General features: G+C 40.1%; 1 protein-coding gene across 3 annotated transcripts in view; it reads right to left on the bottom strand.

Annotated features, from left to right (window-relative positions):
• The window catches only part of RNF149 (ring finger protein 149), a 35,179-nt gene extending 34,398 nt beyond the window's left edge, over positions 1 to 781 (bottom strand). For all 3 annotated transcript variants that reach the window (XR_006960090.1, XM_047067592.1, XM_047067593.1), the window contains exon 1: positions 44 to 781. Coding sequence is in view for 2 of the 3 variants with exons in the window: in XM_047067592.1 (XP_046923548.1) it covers positions 44 to 500 (457 nt within the window). In the remaining variant the exon portion in view is untranslated. The remainder of the gene's footprint in view (positions 1 to 43) is intronic.
• Between the last annotated feature and the right edge of the window lie 22,776 nt (positions 782 to 23,557).

Below are 23,557 nucleotides of genomic sequence, written 5' to 3'. Positions count from 1 at the left end.
AGTTCCCCCCGCCACTTCCCCGCGACCCCCGACCTCGGCTTACCCGCGTGGGACATGGGCACGGTGAGGTTCCCGTGGCTCTCCTCGTTGTAGAGGACCACGGCCGAGGCGTTCCTCCGTGCAGCCACCAGCACCTTGTCCTTGAAGGTGCAGCCACCGCGCGCCACCAGGGCGACCCAGGCCGCGGCTCCACGGCCGCCGGGCGCGGGCACGAGGAAGCGGGTATCTGGCGCGCAGCCCTCGGGGTCGCGATCCGCCGTGCGCGGGACGCCCACCAGGCCCTGCGCGCCCTCCTTGGGCGAGCTGTCGCCGAAGCGGCCGCTCTCCGAGACGCTCCATACGGTGCGGTTCGTGTACGGGTCGACGTACTCGGTGCTCACCACGGCCGAATACCACTCGAACGCCCGCCCCCGGGCCCCGGGCGCGCACACAGCCAGCGCCAGCAGCGCCAGCGCGCCGCGGACCCCGACGCCGGCCTCGGGCCGCCGCCGCCACGCCATGGCCCCGCAGCCAGGCGGTCGGGGAGGAGACCGGGCCGGGAGCTGCGCGACTCCCGAGGTCCGGAAGGAGGGCGCGTGCAAGCCGCCAGAGAGCGAGGAAAAGACGCTCTCCGCCGAGCAGCGCAGAACCAGGCCGGGGGGCGGGCGGGGCCGCGGCGCACGCGCACCTGGCGGAACGGGGCGTGGGGCGGGGCTTTTCCTGGCCCCTCCCCGCCGGGGAGCCCTCCCCCGGCGGGGGAGCAGCGCGTGCTGGCTTGAGTCAGACCCTCTCAGTGCCTTGAGCTTGTCTGGTTCTGGCAGTTAGGCGGTCCAGTGACGCCGGGACGGGTGCTGGCAACCCACTCGCCGGCTTGCGCCACTGGGGGCCCGGTGGCCAGACGCCGAGCTTGTGTAACAGGACCTCGAGGGCCCCCGAAGCCAGGGGAAGTAGCCGTCGGAGAAACGGGAAGCTCCTCGGCGTGCGGGCCCGGGGGGCATGGAAGCGCGGTTGTGTAGAGTCGTCCAGCGAATGTTTATGAAGAATTTACAGTGGAGGGGCGCCTGGGTGGCTCAGTCGGTTGAGCCTCCGACTTCGGCTCAGGTCATGATCTCCAGCTCGTGGGTTCGAGCCCTGCGTGCGGCTCTGTGCTGACAGCTCGGACCCTGGAGCCTGCTTCGGATTCTGTCTTCCTCTCTGTCTGCCCCTAACCCACTCGCATTCTGTCTCTGTCTCTCTCAAAAATAAATAAACATTATGAATGAGTGAATGAATGAATGAATGAATGAATTTCCGTGGAAGGCACTTGGCGGAGGCCTTGCTTGTCTAGAACCAAGCTGCACATATTTTCCAGATACGTTTGGTGGCCAATTATTTAATGCTAATTGATACCCTGTAGCTTCTCTCAAGCATTGTGCTCACAACAGCCTTTTCTATTATGGTATTTTATGTGCAATCTGCAGTTTTGAAATAAGTGCATCTAACTACCTATTTAGATGAGCACTTAAATTGTATAGCAGTAAATAAATAAGTATTTGGAAAGAAATACTGGGTGATAGTCCATTTAAAACTGCCGTGGATACAAAGCCTTATTGCTGCAGGAAAAGTTTAGAACATTAATTTCTGACTGACTCATCTTCCTCCTTCTACAAGGATCTATAATTGAAGGAAGTAGGCTGTTGCCACTCATAGCAGGGTTTTTGTTGTGCCTTAAACCTTCTCACTTTCTCCTTTTTATTATTAGCCTCTCTTGGGCTGTATTTTTTAAGAACGTATTTATTTAAATTCAAGTTAGTTAACATACAGTGTAGTATTGGTTTTAGGAGTAGAACCCAGTGCTCATCCCAACAAGTACCCTCCTTAATGCCCCTCATCCATTTAGCCCATCCCTCCTCTCACCTCCCCTCTTTCTCCATATTTAAGAATCTCTTATGGTTTGCCCCCATTTTTATCTTGTTTTATTTTTCATTTCCATCCCCTGTGTTCATCTGTTTTGTTTCTTAAATTCCAAAGGAGTGAAATCATATGATACGTATCTTTTTCTGACTTATTTTACTTCTTAGACTGCATTTTATTATTGATTTATTTATGTATTATTAATAAAACCCCATAAAAACATCTGGGCTTTTCTTTTGGGGAGGTTTAAAAAAATTTTTTTTTAATGTTTATTTATTTTTGAAGGAGAGAGAGAGAGACAAACATGAGCAGGGGAGGGGCAAAGAGAGAGGGAGACACAAAATCCCAAGCAGGCTCCAGGCTCTGAGCTGTCAGCACAGAGCCCCATGAAGGGCTCCAGCCCACACATGGTGAGATATGACCTGAGCTGAAGTTGGACACTTAACTGACTGAGCCATCCAGGCACCCCATTTGGACTCCATTTTAAAACTGCTGTAAAATGCAGCCTGACCCATAACCCATAGCTTTCCTTGAAGTTAGATCTCCTGTCCCTTTCCCATCAGGAAACTAGTTTTAAAGGCTTAAAGGAAGGCTTAAGGCCTTCCCCTTGTCCCAGGCCTAGAAGAGCAAGCAGGCTAGAGAACAGTTCCTCAGACACACACATTATGGTCTAGCAAAACAAATAGTTGTAGTTCCCAGAATCTGCCTTTGTAGTTTCACATTATATCTCGCAAATTCATTTCCTTCTTTCTGAAATCCTCCTGCTCCTGGCTTTTGTCCTGGCAAACACCAACTTAGTCTTCAAGTTTTATCTCAAAAGCTATTTCTTCTGTGAAACCTTCTTTGGTTCCTAAAGACAAACTTGGGTGCTCCTCTTAGTTTCCATGTTGCTTAGGTATGCTATGCTTATATGTTAATGTTATAACAGCAATACTGCTTTCCAAATACAGGTTTTTAGCCTTCTTATATCATAAAGGCAAGGATTGTGTCTGCCGTTTTCATGACAGCGAGCACAGTACCTACCTACCTACCTACCTCAGCAAGCACAGTTATGCGTGTGTTCCATGTTTGTTAAATGAGCAAAATAGCTCCTTTTTACTGTTTCAGATTTAAGGGACTCATGACTGTGTACAGGTTTGTTGCTCAGAGAAGTTCAACAGGCTAACAGGAACAGGCCTTGCTGCTCTTAAGCCCTGAGGCTCACCCTAGCTTCTTGGTTTTCAGTTTTTCATTACCAGCTACAGGCCTGAGCTGGTTCCAAAGCTGCCACCACTGGCTTAAACCATTAGGGCCTTTGTCCCCTAGACTAGCTGCCAAGTGCCATTCAGCCTCTTTAATTTCCCCTTCTCTATTGTCCCAAGAAGAAAAGCTGACAGGCCTCACCCCCACCACACTCTTTACACACTCTTTACAGGGGAGATAGGTGCAGGTTTCATTATTTTTTCTTTTAATTGTTTTATTACAGAAAATTTCAAATGTTTCCAAAAGTAGAGAGACTAGTGTAATGAAGCTCTATGCACTTATAATTTAAATTCAACAATGATCAACTCATGGCTAACTTCATGTCAACTCTTGGCCACTTCCGCTTGCCCCTATTGGATTATTTTGAAGGATATTCTGGACATATTTTATTTGTAAACATTTTCGTATGTACTTTAGAAGTAAAAACATAATCACAGTATTATCACAATATTTAAATAAATTGTCTACAGTTCTTTAATATCAAATATCCAGTAAGTGCACAAATTTCCTGATGGTCTCCTGAATGGTATCTTACATTGAGTTTGTTTGGATCAAGGTTCAAACGTTCACACATTGCATTTGGTGGAAATGTGTCTTGAATTTCCTTTTTTCATAAGTTTTTTTCCTTCTTTTTTTTAAGTTTATTTATTTTGGGGGGGGAGGGAAAGAGAGGGAGGGAGGGAGGGAGAGAGAGAGAGAGAGCGAGAGAAGGAGAGAGAGAGGGAGAGCAAGCAGGCTCCATTCTGTCAGTGCAGAGCCCAAATTAGGGCTCGAACCCATGAACCATGAGATCATGACCTGAGCTGAAATCAAGAGTTGGGACACTGAACCAACTGAACCACCCAGGCGCCCCATCTTTTTGAAGAATTGGATGATTTGTCCTGTATAATTTCCCACATTCTGTATTTGGCTGATTGCATTGGCTGATGACAACCTACCATGTTCCTCTATCCCCTGTACTTCCCGTGACCTGGTGGTTAGATCAAGGGGTCTCTGATACAAATTGGATTTCTGGGCAAAAAAAGGGGGTGCTGTGTACTTCCACGTGGTGGCATCATGTTGGAGTGTCTTTCTTTTTTTGCAGTGTTAGTTGCCATTAATTATCACTACCTAAATCTGTTGTTTCATTAAGTGTTTGCCAAGTGGTGATATTCTATCATTACTTCTTCATTTTATTTGCTAGAATACTTCTATAAAGAGAAACTTCCCTTCACCAAATAAGGTTACCCTCAGGGACAATTTATATAGAAAAACCAGATTAAAATTTTCTTTCCTTTATCAGTTTTCAGAATACTAAATCCCTAACCTCCCTTAATGAGAATTCTTTTTAGAAGTCCAATGCACTATCCATTGCACTATAGAGCCAGGTAAGAGAATTCTTTTTAAATTGTCATTTATAATGCATAAATTTAGCATACTTGATGAGTTTCAATCCTTTGCTGTGATTATTCTTATTGTAGCCCACATTTACTGGAGTCCACTTATTGAAGTCTCTCATCGCTGGTCAGTGGGAACCTCTTTAGATGGGCTCCAAAATCCACTTGGCCCCTTTGATATCTTCCTTGCTTTCTGTAGTCAGCAGAGCATCAGCCATTTCCCTGAGGACACTTGTTTCCTCTTAGTAGGGAATGCTCTTTAGAGACCACAATCTGTCCCCTGGCTTCCCCCCCCCCCATTAATCATATAATAATACATGTTCATTGTTTTAAAAAAAAATCAGAAGATATAGGGACTCCTAGGTGGCTTAGTTGGGTGCAAAGCCTGCTTGGATTCTCTCTCTCCTCTCTCTGCCCATCCCCTGCTCACACGCAAATGAGCGCATGCTCTCTTTCTCTCTCTCAAAACAAACTTTAAAAAAAATCAGAATGTATAGATAAATTGAAAGAAGATTGAAAATATCATAATGATACCAGAGAAATGCTGCCAAATTTTGGTAAACCACATTCCAGACTTTTTTCTATGTCCCTATAATTTTTTTCCTATAAATTTTCTTCAGTGTTTTTTTATTTTTTTATTTTTGAGAGAGTGCAAGCAGGGGAGGGGAAGAGAGTGAGGGGACAGAGGATCCGAAGCAGGCTCCCTCTGACACCAGTGAGCCTGATGTGGGGGTAGAACTCACCAACTGCGAGATTATGACCTGAGCTAAAGTCAACCAACTGAACCACCCAGGGGCCCTTTTCCTGTAAATTTTCTTAAAATGACAAAATACAGTGCATTTTGTTTTGTTTATTTGCCTTTTAAGAACTCAGCAGTCTCATGAACATTTTTCTACATCATGAATACACTATGAACATTTTTCTACGTCATGAATATACTTCTCTAAGATCACTTATTTTATCATTTTTTTTCAACATTTATTTATTTTTGAGAGATAGAGAGAAACAGAACATAAGCAGGGGAGGGACAGAGAGAGAAAGAGACACAGAATCTGAAGCAGGCTCCAGGCTCTGAGCTGTCAGCACAGAGCCCAATGTGGGGCTTGAACCCGTGAACCGTGAGATCATGACCTGAGCTGAAGTCAGATGCTTAACTGACGGAGCCACCCAGGTGTCCATCTCCAAGATCATTGAAATGATTACATGATATTTCATCATTTGAAAGCAGCACTGTATTTTGTTTTGTTTAAGTAGCCTTCATACCCAGCATGGAGCCCAATGGAAGGCTTGAACTCTCAACCCTAAGACAAAAATGTGAGTTGATATCAAGAGTCGGACACTTAATGGACTAAGCCACCCAGGTGCCCCCAAAGCAGCACTATTTTTATAATTAATCCTGTTTTGGGACATTTAAGTTGTTTTCTATTTTTCCATATTATAAATGAGAACATAATATGGAAAATCTTATAAAATTTTCCATATTTATATTACAAATAATATTACAATATTTAAAATTTATAATATTTATCATTGAAAACTTAACTAGTCATTTAATGTTTCTCCCATAGGATCACTTCCTAAAAGTGAAATTGCTAGTCCTAAGGATATATATGTTAAAAAAAACTTTTTTAATATAATATGTTCTCATGATTCAAAATTCAAAGCATACAATAGGGAATGCTCATTGCACCCCTTGTCCCAGCTACCCAAATCAAGGCAAACAGTATTACTAGTTTCTTATAGATTGTTCCAATGTAAGTCCATACTTATACAACAAATTAATTTATATGTTTATATGTTATACATATGTTTATATGTATACCTTTTTCTCACAAACGGTGGAATATTATACACTACTTTGCACCTTGCATTTTTCACTTACTTGTAAAACACACCCTCATCCTTCATTAGGCTATATAGGGTTTCATTGTATGTTCAGTTTTTCCATCAAGTATTTAACGAGTCCCCTACCAATGGACATTTAGGCCATTATCAACCTTTTGCCATTACAAATAATTTTGCTATAAAGAATTTTGCCCATATGTCCCTTACACATTATCTATAGATAGATTTCTAGAAGTGGAATTGGTGGATGCAAAGGTTAGTGCATTTGCAATTTTGGTAGATGTTCCCAAATGCTCTCCCACAGAGGTTTTACCAAATTCCATTCCACCAGCAGTTTATGAGAGTACACTCCAACATAATGTGTGTGCAAACTTTCTGACCTTTGCCAATCTGACTGGCAAATAATAGGAGTGGTTTTATTTGGGTATGTATCTTTTTACTGCTTTTTACTTAAAAGTGACCCCCTGGTCCCTTTCCATTTTGCTGTTGATCATTACTTGGAACAAAATGAGGAAGTTTTAAAAATATCAAACAGGGGAAAGTACCCAGTTATTTTGTTCCTTGCCCTGAGTCGAAGATGGACCCTTAAGCAACTGAGCCACCCAGGCTCCCTGCTGTAATATTATTCTTAATGGAGTTCAAACTTGTAATTAAAAAAAAACGTTATTTAAATGTGTAATATACCACATTTTATTTTATTCACACCAGAGACTTTAATTGCGCTATCAAGATAAGCTGACTTTCTTTCTCTTCCTTCCTTCTTTCCTTCCTCTCTTCCTTCCTGCCTCTCTTTTTCTTTTTCTTTCTTTCTTTCTGCCCTTCCTTCCTTCCTTCCTTCCTTCCTTCCTTCCTTCCTCCTTCCTCTTTTGCCTGTGACTGGATAAAGTTTTTTTCACCTCTATAGATATTTTAACTTTTTCAAAATGATATTTAATAGAAAAGTTTTAATTCTACATTGGCCTACTCAAATACAAGTACTACCTATCAGTGTGCTTGAAGATCTCTCTCACAGTGTGCAAAAGAATCCCCACTAAAGAAATACCTTAGAGGGTGAGGCTGGTGTAAAGACTGACAGTGTCATTCATAACCCCCAATGCAAGAATTTTGTGTTTTTTGAATGGCTCTTTGTCTCACTTACTGACTCCATAATACATGCATTGGCAAAGAATCTCATCTGCAATTTTACAATCTTAGGTATGTGAGAATTCTCCCATTCTTTGTTCCTTTGGGTGGTAGCTTTTTTTTTTTTTTTAATAAATCATGCATCTACAAATAGTGATAGTTTTATTTCTTCCTTTCATTTTGGATGCTTTTGTTTCTTTTCTTGCCTAATTGCTCTGGCTGGGACTTCCAACATATGTTGAATAAAAGTGGTGATAGTGGACATCCTTGTCTTGAGGAAAAGCTTTCAGCATTTACCTTTGAGTGTGATGTTAGCTGTGCGCTTGTCATATATGGACTTAATATGTTGACATACATTCCCTCTACACCCACTTTGTTGAGAGTTTTTATCATAAATGGATGTTGATTTTGTCAAATGCTTTTTCTACATCCATTGAGATGATCATATGATTTTTATACCTCATTTTGTCAATGTGGTTATCACACTGACTAACCTGCAGGTGTTGAGCTAGCCTGGCATCTCCAGAATAAATCCCACTCAATCATGGTGTGTGATTATTTTAATGTATTGTTAAAATACATTACAAATTGAATTTCCTAGTATTTTGTTGGGGATTTTTACATCTATGTTCATCAGGAATATTGGCCTGTAATTTTCTTTTCCTGTGGCATCCTTGTCTGGTTTTGGTATCAGGGTAGTATAGGCTGCATAAAATGAGTTCCCTCTTCTATTTTATGGAAGAGTTTGAGAAGGGTTGCATTAATTCTTTTTTGAATGTTTGGTAGAATTCACCAATGCAGCCATCTGGTCTAGGACTTTTGTGTGTTACTAGGTTTTGAATTACTGATTCAATTTCCTTATCAGTAATTGATCTGTTCAGATTTTCTATTTATTCATGATTCATCTTGGTAAGCCATCTGTTTCTAGGAATTTGCCCATTTTTCTAGGTTGTCTAATTGTTGGAGTATTATAATTGTTCATAATTATTTCTTATGATCCTTTCTATTTCTCTAGTATCAGTTGTAATAGTTCCTCTTTCATAGAAAACCCTAAAGACTCCATAAAACTGTTCAAACTTGGCACAAATACAGACATTAAGATCGATGTAACAAAATAGAGAACCCAGAAATGGATCCACAAACGTATGGCCAACTAATCTTTGACAAAGCAGCAAAGAATATCCAATGGAATAAAGACAGTCTCTTTAGCAAGTGGTTCTGGAAAACTGGACAGCAACATGCAGAAAAATGAACCTAGACCACTTTCTTATACCACACACAAAAATAAACTCAAAATGGATGAGACCTAAGTGTAAGGAAGCCATCAAAATCCTCAAGGAGAAAGCAGGCAAAAATCTCTGACCTCGGCCACAGCAACTTCTTACTCAACATGTCTCCAAAGGCAACGGAAACTCAATTTGCTAGTATTTTGTTGAGGATTTTACATCTATGTTCATCAGGAATATTGGTCTGTAATTTTCTTTTTGCAAAAATAAAATATTGGGACCTCATCAAAATAAAAAGCTTCTGCATAGTGAAGGAAACAATCAGCAAAACTAAAAGGCAACTGACAGAATGGGACAAGATATTTGCAAACGACATATCAGATAAAGGGTTAGTATCCAAAATCTATGAAGAACTTATCAAACTCAACACCCAAAAAACAAATAATCCAGTGAAGAAATGGGCAAAAGACATGAATAGACACTTCTCCAAAGAGGACATCCAGACGGCCAACCGACACATGAAAAAATGCTCCACATCACTCATCATCAGGGAAATACAAATCAAAACCACAATGAGATATCACCTCACACCTGTCAGAATGGCTAACATTAACAGCTCAGGCAACGATAGATGTTGGCAAGGATGCAGAGAAAGAGGATCTCTTTTGCACGGATGGTGGGAATGCAAACTGGTGCAGTCATTCTGGAAAACAGTATGGAGGCTCCTCAAAAAATTAAAAATAGAACTACCCTACAACCCAGAAATTGCTGGGTATTTATAAATACCAGGTATTTATACAAGGGATACAGGGATGCTTTTTCAAAGGGGCACATGCACCCCCCATGTTTATAGCAGCACTATCAACAATAGCCAAAGTTTGGAAAGAGCCCAAATGTCCATGGATGGATGAATGGATAAAGAAGATGTGGTATACATATACAATGGAGTATTACTCGGCAATCAAAAAGAATGAAATCTTGCCATTTGCAACTACATGGATGGAACTAGAGGGTATTATGCTAAGTGAAGTTAATCAGTCAGAGGAAGACAAATATGACTTCACTCATATGAGGACTTTAAGAGACAAAACAGATGAACATAAGGGAAGGGAAGCAAAAATAATATAAAAACAGGGAGGGGAACAAAACATAAGAGACTCTTAAATATGGAGAACAAACAGAGGGTTACAGGAGGGGTTGGGGAAGGGGGGATGGGCTAAATGGGTAAAGGCGCATTAAGGAATCTACTCCTGAAATCATTGTTGCACTATATGCTAACTAACTTGGAGGTAAATTTTAAAAAATTAATAAGGGGCGCCTGGGTGGTGCAGTCGGTTAAGCGTCTGACTTCGGCCAGGTCACGATCTCACGGTCTGTGAGTTCGAGCCCCGCGTCAGGCTCTGGGCTGATGGCTCGGAGCCTGGAGCCTGTTTCCGATTCTGTGTCTCCCTCTCTCTCTGCCCCTCCCCCGTTCATGCTCTGTCTCTGTCTGTCCCAAAAATAAATAAATGAAAACGTTGAAAAAAAAATTAATAAAATAAAATTAAAATTGTTTAAATGTATAAAGTCTAAATGTAGTTAAAAAAACTGTTCGAAATAATAAATTCAGTAATGTTGCAGGATACAAAATCAATACATGAAAATCTGTTGCATTTCTATACACTTATAATGAATTATCAAAAAGGGAAATTAAGACAACAACCCCATTAATAATTGCAGCAAAAAGAATAACAGATATACGAATAAATATAACCAAGGAGGTAAAAGAACTGTATATTGAAAACTACAAGAAATTAAGGAAAGAAACTGAAGATGACAAAAATTAATGGAAAGATATTGTGTGTTCATGGATTGAAAGAATTTACTACCCAAAGCAATCTATAGGCTCAGTGACATCCCTATCAAAACTCTAATGGCTTTTTTCACAGAAATAGAACAAACCATTCTACAGTTTGGAACCACAAAAGAACATGAGTAGCCAGGACAATCTTGAGAAAGAACAAAAAGCTGGATGCCTCACATTCTCTAATTTCAAACTCTATTGCAAAGCTATAGTAATTAAAACAGTATGGTATTGGCATAAAAATAGACACATAGATTGATGGTCAGAGTCAACAGTTCAGAAATAAACCCATTCATATATTGTCAATTACTTTATGACAAAAAAAAGTCAAGAATATACAATGGGAAAGGGGTAGTCTCTTCAGCAAATGGTACTGGGAAATCTGGACAGCCACATGCAAAAGAATGAAAAAAGAATGAAACTAAGAGCCACCTGGACAGTTCAGTTGGTTAAGCATCTGACTTCAGCTCAGGTCACGATCTCAGTTCGTGAGTTCAAGCCCAAATCAAGTTCTCTGCTGTCAGCACAGAGCCCACTTTGGATCCTCTGTCCCTCTCTCTCTCTGCCCCTCCCCTGCACTTTCTCTCTCCCTCAAAAATAAATAAACATTTTTTAAAAACTACTGAAATCAAAAATAAAGAAAAAATTGGGGAACCTGGGTGGCTCAATCGGTTGAGCATCTGACTTCAGCTCAGGTCATGATCTCAGTTCATGAGTTTGAGCCCCATATTGGGCTCTCTAATATCAGTGTGGAGCCTGCTTTGGTTATTCTGTTCCCCTCTCTCTCTCTCTGCCCCTTCCCCTCTCACTCTCTTTTTCTCTCTCAAAAATAAATAAACATAAAAACAAAAAGGATGAAACTAGACTACAATCATATACCATACACAAAAATTAACTCAAAATGGAACTCAAAAATTAACTCAAAAAACTTGAATGTAAGACCTGAAACAATAAAACTCCTAAGCTCCTTGACATAGTTCTACTGATGACTTTGTGAATCTGAGACCAAAAGTAAAAGCAACAAAAGCAAAAATAAACAAGTGGGACTCCACCAAAATAAAAAGCTCCTGCACAGCAAAGGAAATTATCAACAAAATAAAAAGGCAGCCTACTGAATGGGAGAGAGTATTTGCAAATCATGTATCTGATAAAGGGTTAATATCCAAAATACATAAACATACAACTCCCCCTCCCCAAAAAAAATCTCATTTAAAGGTGAGCAGAGGAGGGGCACCTGGGTAGCTCAGTCGGTTAACCTTTGACATGGGCTCAGGTCATGATCCTGAGGTTCCTGAGTTCAAGCCCCATGTCGGGCTCTGTGCTGACAGCTCAGATCCTGGAGCCTGTTTTGGATTCTGTGACTCCCTCTCTCTCTGCCCCTCCCCCACTCATGCTCTGTCACTCTTTGTCTCTCAAAAACTAAATAAACATTTTAAAAAAATTTTTTAAATGGGCAGAGGGTTGCCTGGCTGGCTCAGCCAGTAGAGCATGCAACTAACTCTTGATCTTGGGGTTGTGAGTTCAAGCCTGACGTGGGGTGTGGAGAATACTTAAAAATAAAATCTTTAAAAAGTAAAAAAAATTAAAATGGGCAGAAGATCTGAATAGTCATTTTTCCAAAGAAGACAGATAACCAACAGCTACATGAAAAGATGCTCAAAATCACCAGTGATCAGGGAAATGCTAATCAAAACAAATGAGGTATAACCTCACATCTGTTAGGATGGCTATTATCAAAAAGACAAGAAATAACAAGTGTTGGTGAGGACGTGGGGAGAGGGAATCTTTGTGCACTGTTGGTGGGAATGTAAACTGGTGCAGCTGCTGTGGAAACAATATCGAGTTTCCTCAAAAAATTAAAAATAGAACTATCATGGGGTGCCTGGGTAGCTTAGTTTCTTGAGAGTCCGACTTCAGCTCAGGTCATGATCTCATGGTTCATGAGTTTGAGCCCCATGTCAGGCTCTGTGCTGAGAACTCAGAGCCTGGAGTCTGCTTCGAATTCTGTGTCTCTGTCTCTCTCTGCCCTCCACTACTCATGATCTCTCTCTCTCTCCCAAAAATAAATAAACAAAACAAAACAAAAGAACTATTACATGATCCAACAATTCCATTTCTGGGTATTTATATGAAGAAAACAAAAAACCTAATTTGAAAAGATACATGTACCCCATGTTCATTGTAGCATTATTTATAATAGCCAAGATATGGAAACAACCTAGGTATACATCAACAGATGAATTTGTGGTACAAAGAAATTGTGGTACACACACACACACACACACACTCACAGAATGGAATATTATTCATCCATAAAAAATGAAATTTTGTTGTTTGTGACAACATGGATGGACCTCAAAGCCATTATGCTAAGTGAACTAAGTCAGACAGAGAAAGGCATACTGCACGTTCTCTCATATATGTGTGGTCTTAAAAAAACCAAACAAACCAAAAACTAAACTTGTACATTGTGATTGCCAGAGGTGGGGGTTAAGGGATGGGAGAAATGGGTGAAGAGGATCAAAAGATTATAAAAATCTAAAGATTAAAAAAATATGTAAATTCACCTACTTAGCATTTCTACTTCTAGGTAGGTATCCTGCACATAAACCTCCATATATGTGAAGTGGTCAAAAACAAAAACAAAAACCAAAACAAAAACAAACACCCCCCCCAAAAAAAAAACAAAAAACAAAAAACAAAAACAAACAACCAACCAACCAAACAACCCAAAACTTCAAAACAAAGAAAACCTAAAAAACTCATCTCAAGGTTTGCTTCTGGGTAAGCAACCGACCACACACAATTTCTCTGCGCACCCAAGTTATGATATGACAACACTTTCAACCTTGCCCCACCTGTTACTTGGCTGATACTGAAAGTACCTGAGCCTGTGGCCCCTTTTCTAGGCACTGTGCTCTGCTTATGGGAAGCCCTGCGCCAGGTCTGTGGGAGGAGCACCTCAGGGAGGGAAATTTTGAGCGAGGTCAGAAGGAGCAGTTAATGAGCAAGATCACAGAGGGGTCCCCTTACTTCCTTCCTCTTCACTGTAGCCACACCCACCCAAACTCCAATTCTGCTTCTCTGTGTTGGATTCTAGGCAGAGGAAGCGGCTGCAGGACTCCAAGTCCTGTTTTCCAAAGTGAGTCATCGCAGGGTCCGACCCTAAAAAAATCAAAATCAAATCACTCACTCACTCACTCACTCACTCACTCAATCAAGTAAGACTATGGTCTCTGTACCACGATGAGTGTTTCAGTCAGCAGAAGGGCCCCTCGAAATGTAGTAGGGCTCCAGTGGGGTCCAGGATCTGGGGTTTGGGGCTGAGGAGGGCTCTGATTAATAGCCCATTGTAGACACATGAACCCCTCACTGTCAAGGTGTCCAGTGGTACCATAAATTCTGTTTACATACTGTTTCCCTGCCTACATGGGGGCAGGAGGAGGCTTTGCTGGGCAAGGAACCCCAGTGCCACCTCACCTGAGATCTCAGCACCTTCTTGGATACAGCCTTGGAGGCCTGCATGTCCGGGGGACTGGCTTCCTCTTTTTCTCCTTACTCCCAAAGGTGTGCGCTATCTGCCTCTGGAATCCTTCCTCTAACCCCTCTCAGTCAACGTGTATACTCATTGCCTGAAGAACTTGTTGAGAGAGTTTCCTGGGCCTTACCCTCAGAGATTCTGATCTCAGAGGTGGGGCAGGGCCCATGAATTCACATTTCTAACTACCTCATAGGCTCCTCAGAGGATTTCTCTTTCTGTGACACTGGCTAGGACCCCTTCAAAGGAGGGACGAGCCAACGGCTTCTGTCGTCAACTCAGCAAAACTTCCTAAGACAAAGAAACACCTCAAGAAGGAGAGCCCTGCACCTGCTTGGATTGGGGAGGGGTGTGGGGGTGATGTGGGCATAAAGAGGAGAATAAATTACTATTTCAAAATAAATACAACCAATTAGCGGCACCTGGGTGCCTCAGTCGGTTAAGTTTTGACTTCAGTTCAGGTCATGATCTCACGGTTTGTGGGTTTCAATCCCACATTGGGCTCTCTGCTGTCAGCCTGGAGCCTGCCTCATGTCTTCTGTCTCCCTTTCTCTGCCCTTCTTCTGCTTGCGTGTGCGCTCTCTCTCCTTGTCTCAAAAATAAATAAACATTAAAAATTTTAAAATTCAAAATAAATACTACCAATTAGAAATCATGAAAGTAGGTTCTGCTACTAAACCATCACTTATCTGATTTAGGTATGACTAGACGCATTCTGAGATTCTGTTGAGGTTGAAAAAAAAAAAGAAGTTTCCAAAGTAGCTTAAACTCTTCATGATGGCAGGGACTGTGACTTTGTACACCTAGGTAAGCATAGTGATGAATGTATGAGTGAATGAATGAATGAATGAATGAATTATAACTTGGCAAAATTCAAAAACAACACATATTCACCGTTACACAACCCAAGTTTATCTAAAGAAGAACTAGAATGGAAATCATGTAATTATCATGTAGTAATTATTAATTAATTATTAATTATCATGTATAGGTTGTTTTTGGTGTTGGTACTACTCTGGATGAATAAGAATGTTCTGAATTTAATTCTATGAATTAAAAAAATGTTTTCTCTCTTTTAGACATTTTCTTTAATGCAGTTGAATGATTTTATTTGTAATAAAATAAATATTACAAGCTTAAATAAAACCTGGGTTGCTAGGTTTACAAAATCTTTCTAGTTCTGTTTGGGGTATGTAAGTGTGTGTTGGGTGAGCATAGGGCAAAGGACACCTGTAGGTACAAAAAATGGACCTATATTGGGGCACCTTGGCGGCTCAGTCGTTTAAGTGTCCGACTTCGGCTCAGGTCATGATCTCATAGCTTGTGACTTTGAACCCCGTGCAGCTCAGAGCCTGGAGCCTGCTTCCGATTCTGTGTCTGCTTCTCTCTGCCCCTCTCTGACTCTCACTCTGTCTCTGTCTCTCAAAAATGAATAAATGTTAAAAAAGCAAAAAAAAAAACCCAGATCTTTGCTAGGTTCCCCTGTGAGTATGTCAAAGGCACTGCCCATTTGATTTCCCAGATGGATCGTAGAGTCCCCTGAAGCCCCTGTCCTGGGGTGAACTTCTACTGGACTCCGTTCAAACCAGGAAACCCAGGATGGCTCCTGAGAAGAAATCTCCCTGGGCTCATCTTAGTCTAAATCTAGGCCACAGTGGCTCCAGCATACGGGTCTAATATGGGTCAGGGGTGCTAGAAGCCTCTCTTAACTTTGGGATCACTAAAAGAACCCATAAATATGGCACCAATGCACAGAAGGGGGTAATTTGGTAATGTTAGTTATTAGTCTGTAAACCGGAACATTATCAAACATCCTTTCCAGAAGTTGAATCAGACTATAATTAGACCCAGGCCTGGGCACTTCTTTGCACAATAGCCTGCTTTGTTGTTTGGTTTTTGCTTTTTAACTTACTAGCTACCTCTTTGGTCTTCTGAACATTGCCAGCATTAAGAAATGATGGATAAACTGGACTCCATTCTCCAAAAGCTATCCACGATGAATTTTCAAAAAGAAAATTTCTGCAGGCCTTTCTAGGGCTCCTGCTTATTTGTGATGCCCATTCTAGAATCTTACCTTTGGATGGGTCAGGTTATCTGTAATACACCAGATCATCACTGTGCAAGAGAAATACAATATGAGCTACATATGTAAACTTAAACTTTTTAGTAGCCACATTAAAAAAGTAAAAAGAAACAGGTGAAACTAATTTTAATAATGTTTTACTCAGTTGAATATACTTAAAATATTTCAATATATAATCAATATATTGTTTACTTTTTTTGCACTAAGTCTTTGGAATACCGTATGTGTTTTATACTTCCGGTACATCTTAATTAGGACCAGCCACATCTCAAGTGCTTAATAGCCAAATGTGGCTAGTGTTATGTTATTGGACAGTGTAGGACCAAGTGAATGCAAGCAGACTTCCTGAGACATTGCTGTGTGTCTAGCAAAAACATATTACTTGTTAACGGACTCAAAATACAACGGTGTCTTGATATCACATACGAGACCTTAAAATATCTTTCTTTTTTTAAAAATGTTTATTTTTGAGAGAGAGAGAGAGAGAGAGAGAGAGAGTGTGTGTGTGTGTGTGTGTGTGTGTGTGTGTGTGTGTGAGAGAGAGAGAGCAGGGAGGGGCAGAGAGAGAGAGAGAGGTAGAGAATCCCAAGCATGCTTCGTGCTTGTCGGCAAAGAGCCGGATGCTGTGCTCAAACTCACAAACTGTGAGATCGTGACCCAAGCTGAAATCAAGAGCCAGACACTTAACTGACTGAGCCACCCAGGTGCCCCTTGAAATATCTCTCATACAATTTGTTCAATCAAGCTTCTTTCTCAAGTACTAAAGATCTTAGTTTCTAGGATTTTTAGGTGCCTAGTATCTCCTGCTTTCAAAAATATGATTATCTAACAAATATTCCCAAGTAGATCAATGGAAACTTTGTCTTACTGCCATTTGAAAGTTTAGTTCCAGTATATGAAATAAGTAATTTACCAGATGATGAAAATTATGAGGTTGAGCATTTACCAAAACACTTCTATAAAACTTTTCTTCATCCTTGTGAAATAAGCAGGCTATGACATCCTACAAACCCCATAAATACACACAAATTGTAAATGGTTGCTAAAAGCCTATAAACAGGGAGCGTGTAAGGCTGCAAGGTGCTGGCTGTATTTTGTGAGTTCTTAAATGCATTCCTAGCACTGGGTCACCCCAGTGATTGCAGCTTATGCTAGCAGAGCCCGTTAGACAATGTAATAGTTCACCATGAGAAAGTCTTCCATTTCCTCAAGCTTGTGGATATCACTGTTCTTTTGGAAATAAGTAATACATTTATTCATTTATACTCATAAAATAAGCTACTCTTCTGAGTACATTTATGAGAAAAGACAAGATTGTTCATTAATCTTATTTAGATAATCAGTTAGAGGGGAACCTAGCAACAAAATAAAGAAATAAAAGAAGGCATTGACAGTCTCGTCCGCCAATAGGCAAAATTCACTATCTCCTTCCTCTATTTTTGGTTCATCTTTGGAAATATTTGTTTATGGTCAGCCAAATAAATAGAGCTCCATTTTGTAGATAACTGTTATAATTGTCTTTACAGGGATTTTTCTGTTTCATCTGGGTCCTTTTTATTGCTGTAAGATCAGCAGCAATGTCCCCATTTTCATTCCTGATTTAGTAATTTGCACTCTTTTTCCTTGGTCAGTCTAACTAAAGGTCTATCAATTTTGTTTATATTTTCAAAAAGCCACATTTTGGTTGCATTGATTTTCTCTATTTTTTTTTCTCCTATTCTCTAATTTACTCATTTCTTCTGTAAGCTTTATTAAATTCTTCCTTCTGCTTGCTTTGGGTTTCATTTGCTTGTCTTTTTCTAGTTTCTCTTTTTTCCTCATTTTTTAAAATGTTTATTGATTTATTTTTGAAAGAGAGACAGGGAGAGCTATTAGCTCAGAGCCTGATATGGGACTCCAACCCCCAGGAAACTGTGAGATCATGACCTGAGCCAAAACCAAGAGTCAAATGCTCAACCGACTGAGCCACCCAGGCGCCCCTAATGTCAGTTTAAAGTAATAAAGTAGGATTTACATCTGCCAATTTACTGTTTGTTTTCTATACATCTAATGTCTTTTCTGTTTTTTTATTTCATCTGGTATGACCTTCTTTTGTGTTATATAGACATTTTTCTAGTTTATCACTTTAATTCGCTTGTCACTTCTTTTAGAATATTTTATAAGTTGTTTTCTTACTGGTTGCCCTAGGGATAACAATTAACATCTTATAACAATCTGTGATTAATACCAACTAAATTTCAAAAGAATATAAAAACTTCACTCCAAGATAACTTTGTTCCCTCTTCTCTCTTTTTGCAATTATTCTCATATAAATTATATCTTTATAATTATAAGCCATCAACAGAGTTTTATAATTATTGCTTTGTGCACTTGTGTTTTGAATCAGGGAGGAGAAGGAAAGAGTTACAAACATAATTGTTTTTTTTTCAAAATTTTATTTAAATTCTAGTTAGTTTACCGTGCAATGAAACTGTCTTTTTATATTTATCTCTGTAGTTACCTTTACCAGTGTTTTTTATTTCTTTGTGTGGATTCAAGTTACTGTCTAATGCTCTTTCATTTCAGTCTGAAGAACCCTCTTTAATATTTCTTGCAGGGCAGTTTGCTAGCAGTACATTCTCCTAATTGTTTGTTTACTTATCTGGGAATGTCTTAATATTTTCCTACATTTGTAAATGTTTATTTTTAGAGAGAGAGCACGTGCTCAAGGGAGGGGTGGAGACAGAGGGAGAGAGAATCCCAAGCAGGCTCCATGCTGTCAGTGCAGAGCCCAACGTGGTACTTGAACTCATGAACCATGAGATCATGACATGAGCCAAAATCAAGGGTTGGAAGCTTAACCAACTGAGCTACCAAGGTGTCCTCTCCTACATTTTTTGAAGCATAGTTTTTCTGGGTATAGAATCTGTGGTAGACAATCTTTTAATTTTAGCATTTTAAATATGTCATCACACTGCCTTCAGGCCTCCATGGCTTCTGATTAGAAATAAGCTGTTAATCTTATTGAGGATCATTTCTATATGAGTCATTTCTGTCATGCTGCTTTTAAGATTCTCTCTTTCAAGAGTTTGGTTATGATATGCTTAAATGTAAATTCTTTGGGTTTGTCTTACTTGGAATTTGTTGAGCTTCTTGGACATATAGAAAAACGTTTTCCATCAAATGTGGATTGTTTTCAGTCATTATGTTTTTTCAAGCATTCTTTCTTCCCCTTTTTCATCTCATCTGGGACTCCTATTATGTGTATATTAGAATGCTTGTGGTGTCCCACAGTTTTTTGGGACTTTTTTCATTTTGCTTGATTCTTTTTGTCTTTCTGTTTCTCACACTGGGTAATCATTTTTTTATTTTTTGTTTTTTTAACGTTTATTTATTTTTGAGAGAAAGAGACAGAGCATGAGCGGGGGAGGGGCAGAGAGAGGAGACACAGAACCTGAAGCAGTCCCCAGGCTCTGGGCTGTCAGCACAGAGCCTGACGCAGGGCTTGAACTCACAAACTGTGAGATCATGACCTGAGCTGAAGTCGAATGCTTAACGACTGAGTCATCCAGGTGCCCCACACTGGATAATCTAAACATAAATTATCTTTAAATTTGCTGATTATTTTTTCAGCCAGCTCAAATCTGCTGGTGAGCTCCCCTAGTGAATTTTTCATTTCAGTGGTTGTACTTTCAACACCCAAATTTCTTTTTTTTTCTTTTTAAAATAATTTCCTTGTATTGATATTATCTATTTGGTGAGGTATCATTCTCACACTTCCCTTTATTTCTGTAGACATAGTTTCATTTTCTTTGAACATATTTATAGTAGCTAATTTAAAGTCCTTGTCTACTAAGTCCAATGTCTGGGTTTCCTCAGGGGCAGTTTCTATTGACTGCTTCCCCTACCCCTGTATGATGGGCCCTACTTTCTAGTTTGTTTGCTTGTTTCGTATATTTTTGGTGAAAACTGGACTTAAATCAGATTCTCTCCCGCCTTAGCATTTATTGTCACTGTTGTTTGTTTAGCAACTTTCCTGAACCCATTCTGTAAAGCCTGTATTCTCTGCTGTGTGTGGCCACTGAATTCTCTATTCAATTCGCTTCGTTGTCTGTTCACAACTGGTCTGAGATTTTCCTAAATGCCTTGAACCAGCAAGTCTCCTGGCCTTTGCTGAATGTGTTTATGTGGGGGCATGTTCTCAGTGTACAATGCTGTCCTAGCTTTCTCTCTTGGATTGTGCAGAGCCTCAAGGTAATCTAAAAGTGAGTGATTAGGGCCTTCTCAGCCTTTCCTAAGCATGCACACAGTTCTGCACAGGCATGTGGCCTTTTAGATTCTCAAGAATATGCTGGAGGTTTTCAAAATCCATGTGGACTTTTTATCCCCCAGGTTTTCAAGTTTTTTGGTCAGTTTCTCACTCGCCCCAACTGTTAATACCACCTTAGGCAGCTGAGAAATTAAAAAATAGCCGCTGAACTTTTCCCCTGGGAAAAGTCTGTTCCCACTAAATAAGTACTGAATGAGGTAAATGACTTCTAATAGAGGAGGGTAAGACTGCCCAACAGCCAGAGTACTTATTCATTTAAAATAAGTACTGGAAGACACCGTGTCCAAGGGCAGTACTACTTGAAGTGTGGTTCCTAGTCTGGTACCAGTCACTGAAGTGTTTGTTAATGGTCTGACAGGAGATAAAGAGCTTGTACCAATCTACTGTTTCCTTTATAATAAAGAGTCTTGATACAAAAAGAAAAGATTTCAGCTGAACCAAGCAATGTGCTTAATGATATTGGACTATACTTTTTGACAGTATGAGGCACTGTATGAGGGGATGCAAAAATAAATATGGCATAAGCTTACTTACAATGACTAGAGATGAAATGTTCCTATTTGTATGTTTTGGGGGCACCTGGGTGGCTCAGTCAGTTGAGCATCCAACTCTTGATTTTGACTCAGGTCATGATCCCAGGGTCATGGGGTCAAGCCCTGCATTGGGCCCTGTGCTGAGCATGGAGCCTGCCTGGGATTCTCTCTCCCTCTCTCTCTGCCCCCTCCCCCCACTCGTGCTCTCTCTCTCTCTCTCTAAAAAAAAGATAATAATAATAATAATAATAAATAAAATAAAAAATATTTGTATGTTTTGTTAGTAGGTAAATTGTAGTGGGTACCATTAGAAGCTCCAATCAATACTGAGAGACCTTCCAAGTAGAAAAATCTGGCAACACTTTACTGAAGCAGTGAATTTGAATTAAACTTTAAATGATAGTTAAGATTTTTTTCAGGATAAAAATAATTTTTCCAGTTTTATTGAGGTATAACCGACAAATAAAAATTGTATATATTTAAGGTATATAGTGTAACAGTTTGATACACTTTTACACTGTGAAATGATTACACAATCAAGTTAACACACCAATTCCCTCACATAATTTTGTGTGTGTGTGGTGAGAATTTCTAATACTTACTCTCTTAGCAAGTTTCAAGTATACAATACAGTATCACCTAGAACTTATTCCTCTTATAACTCGAAGTTTGTGCTCTTTGACCAACATTTCCCTGTTTCCCCCAGCCCCTAGCAACTGTCATTCGACTCTGCTTGTATGAGTTCAGCTGTTTTACATTTCACATGTAAGTGATATCATACAGTATTTATCTTTTGGTGTCTGGTTTATTTCACTTAGCATAATGTCTTCTAGATTCAGTCATGTTGTCACAAATGGCAGGATTTCCTTCTTTTTTTTTAAATCTATTTTTATTTTGTTATTAAGTTATTTATTTTATTTTTTTTAAATAGGAAAGGAGAGAGAGCAAGTGCAAGTGGGAGAGGGGCAAAGAGAGAAGGAGAGAGAATCCCACGCAGGCTCTGCACTGTCAGTGCAGAGTTTGATGTGGGGCTCAAACTCACAGACCATGAGATCATGACCTGAGCTGAAGTCTGATGCTTAAATGACTGAACCACCCAGGTGTCCCTTAAGTTTTTTTTTTAATTTTTTAATGTTTATTTATTTTTCAGAGAGGTAAAGTGCAAATTGGGGAGGGGGAGAGAGAGAGGTGGGGAGACAGAGAATCTGAAGCAGGCACCATGTTGTCAGCACAAAGCCTGATGTGGGGCTGGAACCCAAGAACCGCGAGATCATGACCTGAAACAAAATTGGACGCTCACCCAACTGAGCCAACCAGGCACCCCCAATTTTTTTTTTTACTTTATTTTGAAAAAGAGAGGGAGAGAGAGCATGAGTGGGGAATGGGCAGAGAGAGAGGGAGAGAGAATCCCAAGCAGGCTCTGCACTGTCATATATATATATGTAAATCCATATACGTAATTCACATATATGGATTGATATATATGATACATGATATATATAATATATATATTTTCTTTATCCATTCATTCATTGACAGACACTTAAGTTGTTTCCATACATTTCCATATATAGCCAGAAATGGGATTGCTGGATGATATTGTAGTTCTAGTTTTAATTTTTAAGGAACCTGCGTACCATTTTCCATAGTGGCCAGTTTATATCCCCACCAATACTTGTTATCTCTTGTCTTTTTGGATATTAGCTATTCTAAGAGGTACGAGATAATATCTCATTGTGGTTTTGATTTTCATTTCCCTAATGATTAACAATATCAAATATCCTGTCATGTGCCCTTTGGCCATTTATACATCTTCCTGGAAAAATGTCTATCAAGGTCCACTGCCCATTGTTTAATTAGGTTATGAATGGTGTGGGTAGGGTGAAAAGATAAGGCATTTGAGGTAGGACACAGTATAAGAAAAAGTTTGGAAGTAGGAAAACTGGGGTTGTGTTTGAAAGCTAGTAAGTAGTGAAATTTGAAAGGAAAATAGGGTAAAGAAGTTAGAGAGGTCAGAAAGTATTTGAGGCCACATTTGAAAGGACTTGGAGGGGTGTGGCACCTGGGTGGCTCAGTTGGTTAAGTGTCTGACTCTTGATCTAAGTGTCAGGTCTTGATCTCAGGGTTCTGAGTCCACGCCCAGCATGAGCCTACTTAAAAAAAAAAAAAAAAAAGGAAGAAGAAAAGAACTTGGATTCCACACTATGGGGTTTGTCCTCCACTTGGTGGACAACAGGGACACACTGACGTTTTGTGAACCAGGAAGTGACATGATTTTACTTTGATTTGAAGGATTAACCTCATATCTTTGAGGAGCAGGTATCTAAAGAGACTGGAGTGAGAGAGACTAGTTATAAGAGACCAATCATGAGGGACCAAATCAGGGTGGTGGTAGTGGGATCTGCCAGGGCCATGATTAAGGCAGCATTTACAGGTCTTAAAACTGCTTAAATATGAACAAGGGAAAGAAAGGGTGCTTGAAAGAATGATGGTGACAAACCAAAGTAGAGAGGCAGCAGGAAGAACTGGTTTGGTGGGAATATAATGAGGTGGCTTGGATTGAGTCTG

This window comes from Lynx rufus, unplaced genomic scaffold, assembly GCF_022079265.1.
Source record: "Lynx rufus isolate CCGP_SWC_20201006 ecotype Redwood Valley unplaced genomic scaffold, mLynRuf1.p SCAF_8, whole genome shotgun sequence".
In the NCBI taxonomy this organism is placed as follows: Eukaryota; Metazoa; Chordata; class Mammalia; order Carnivora; family Felidae; genus Lynx; species Lynx rufus.
Note: the sequence above shows the minus strand (reverse complement) of the source record. Positions and strands in the feature narration are given on the sequence as shown.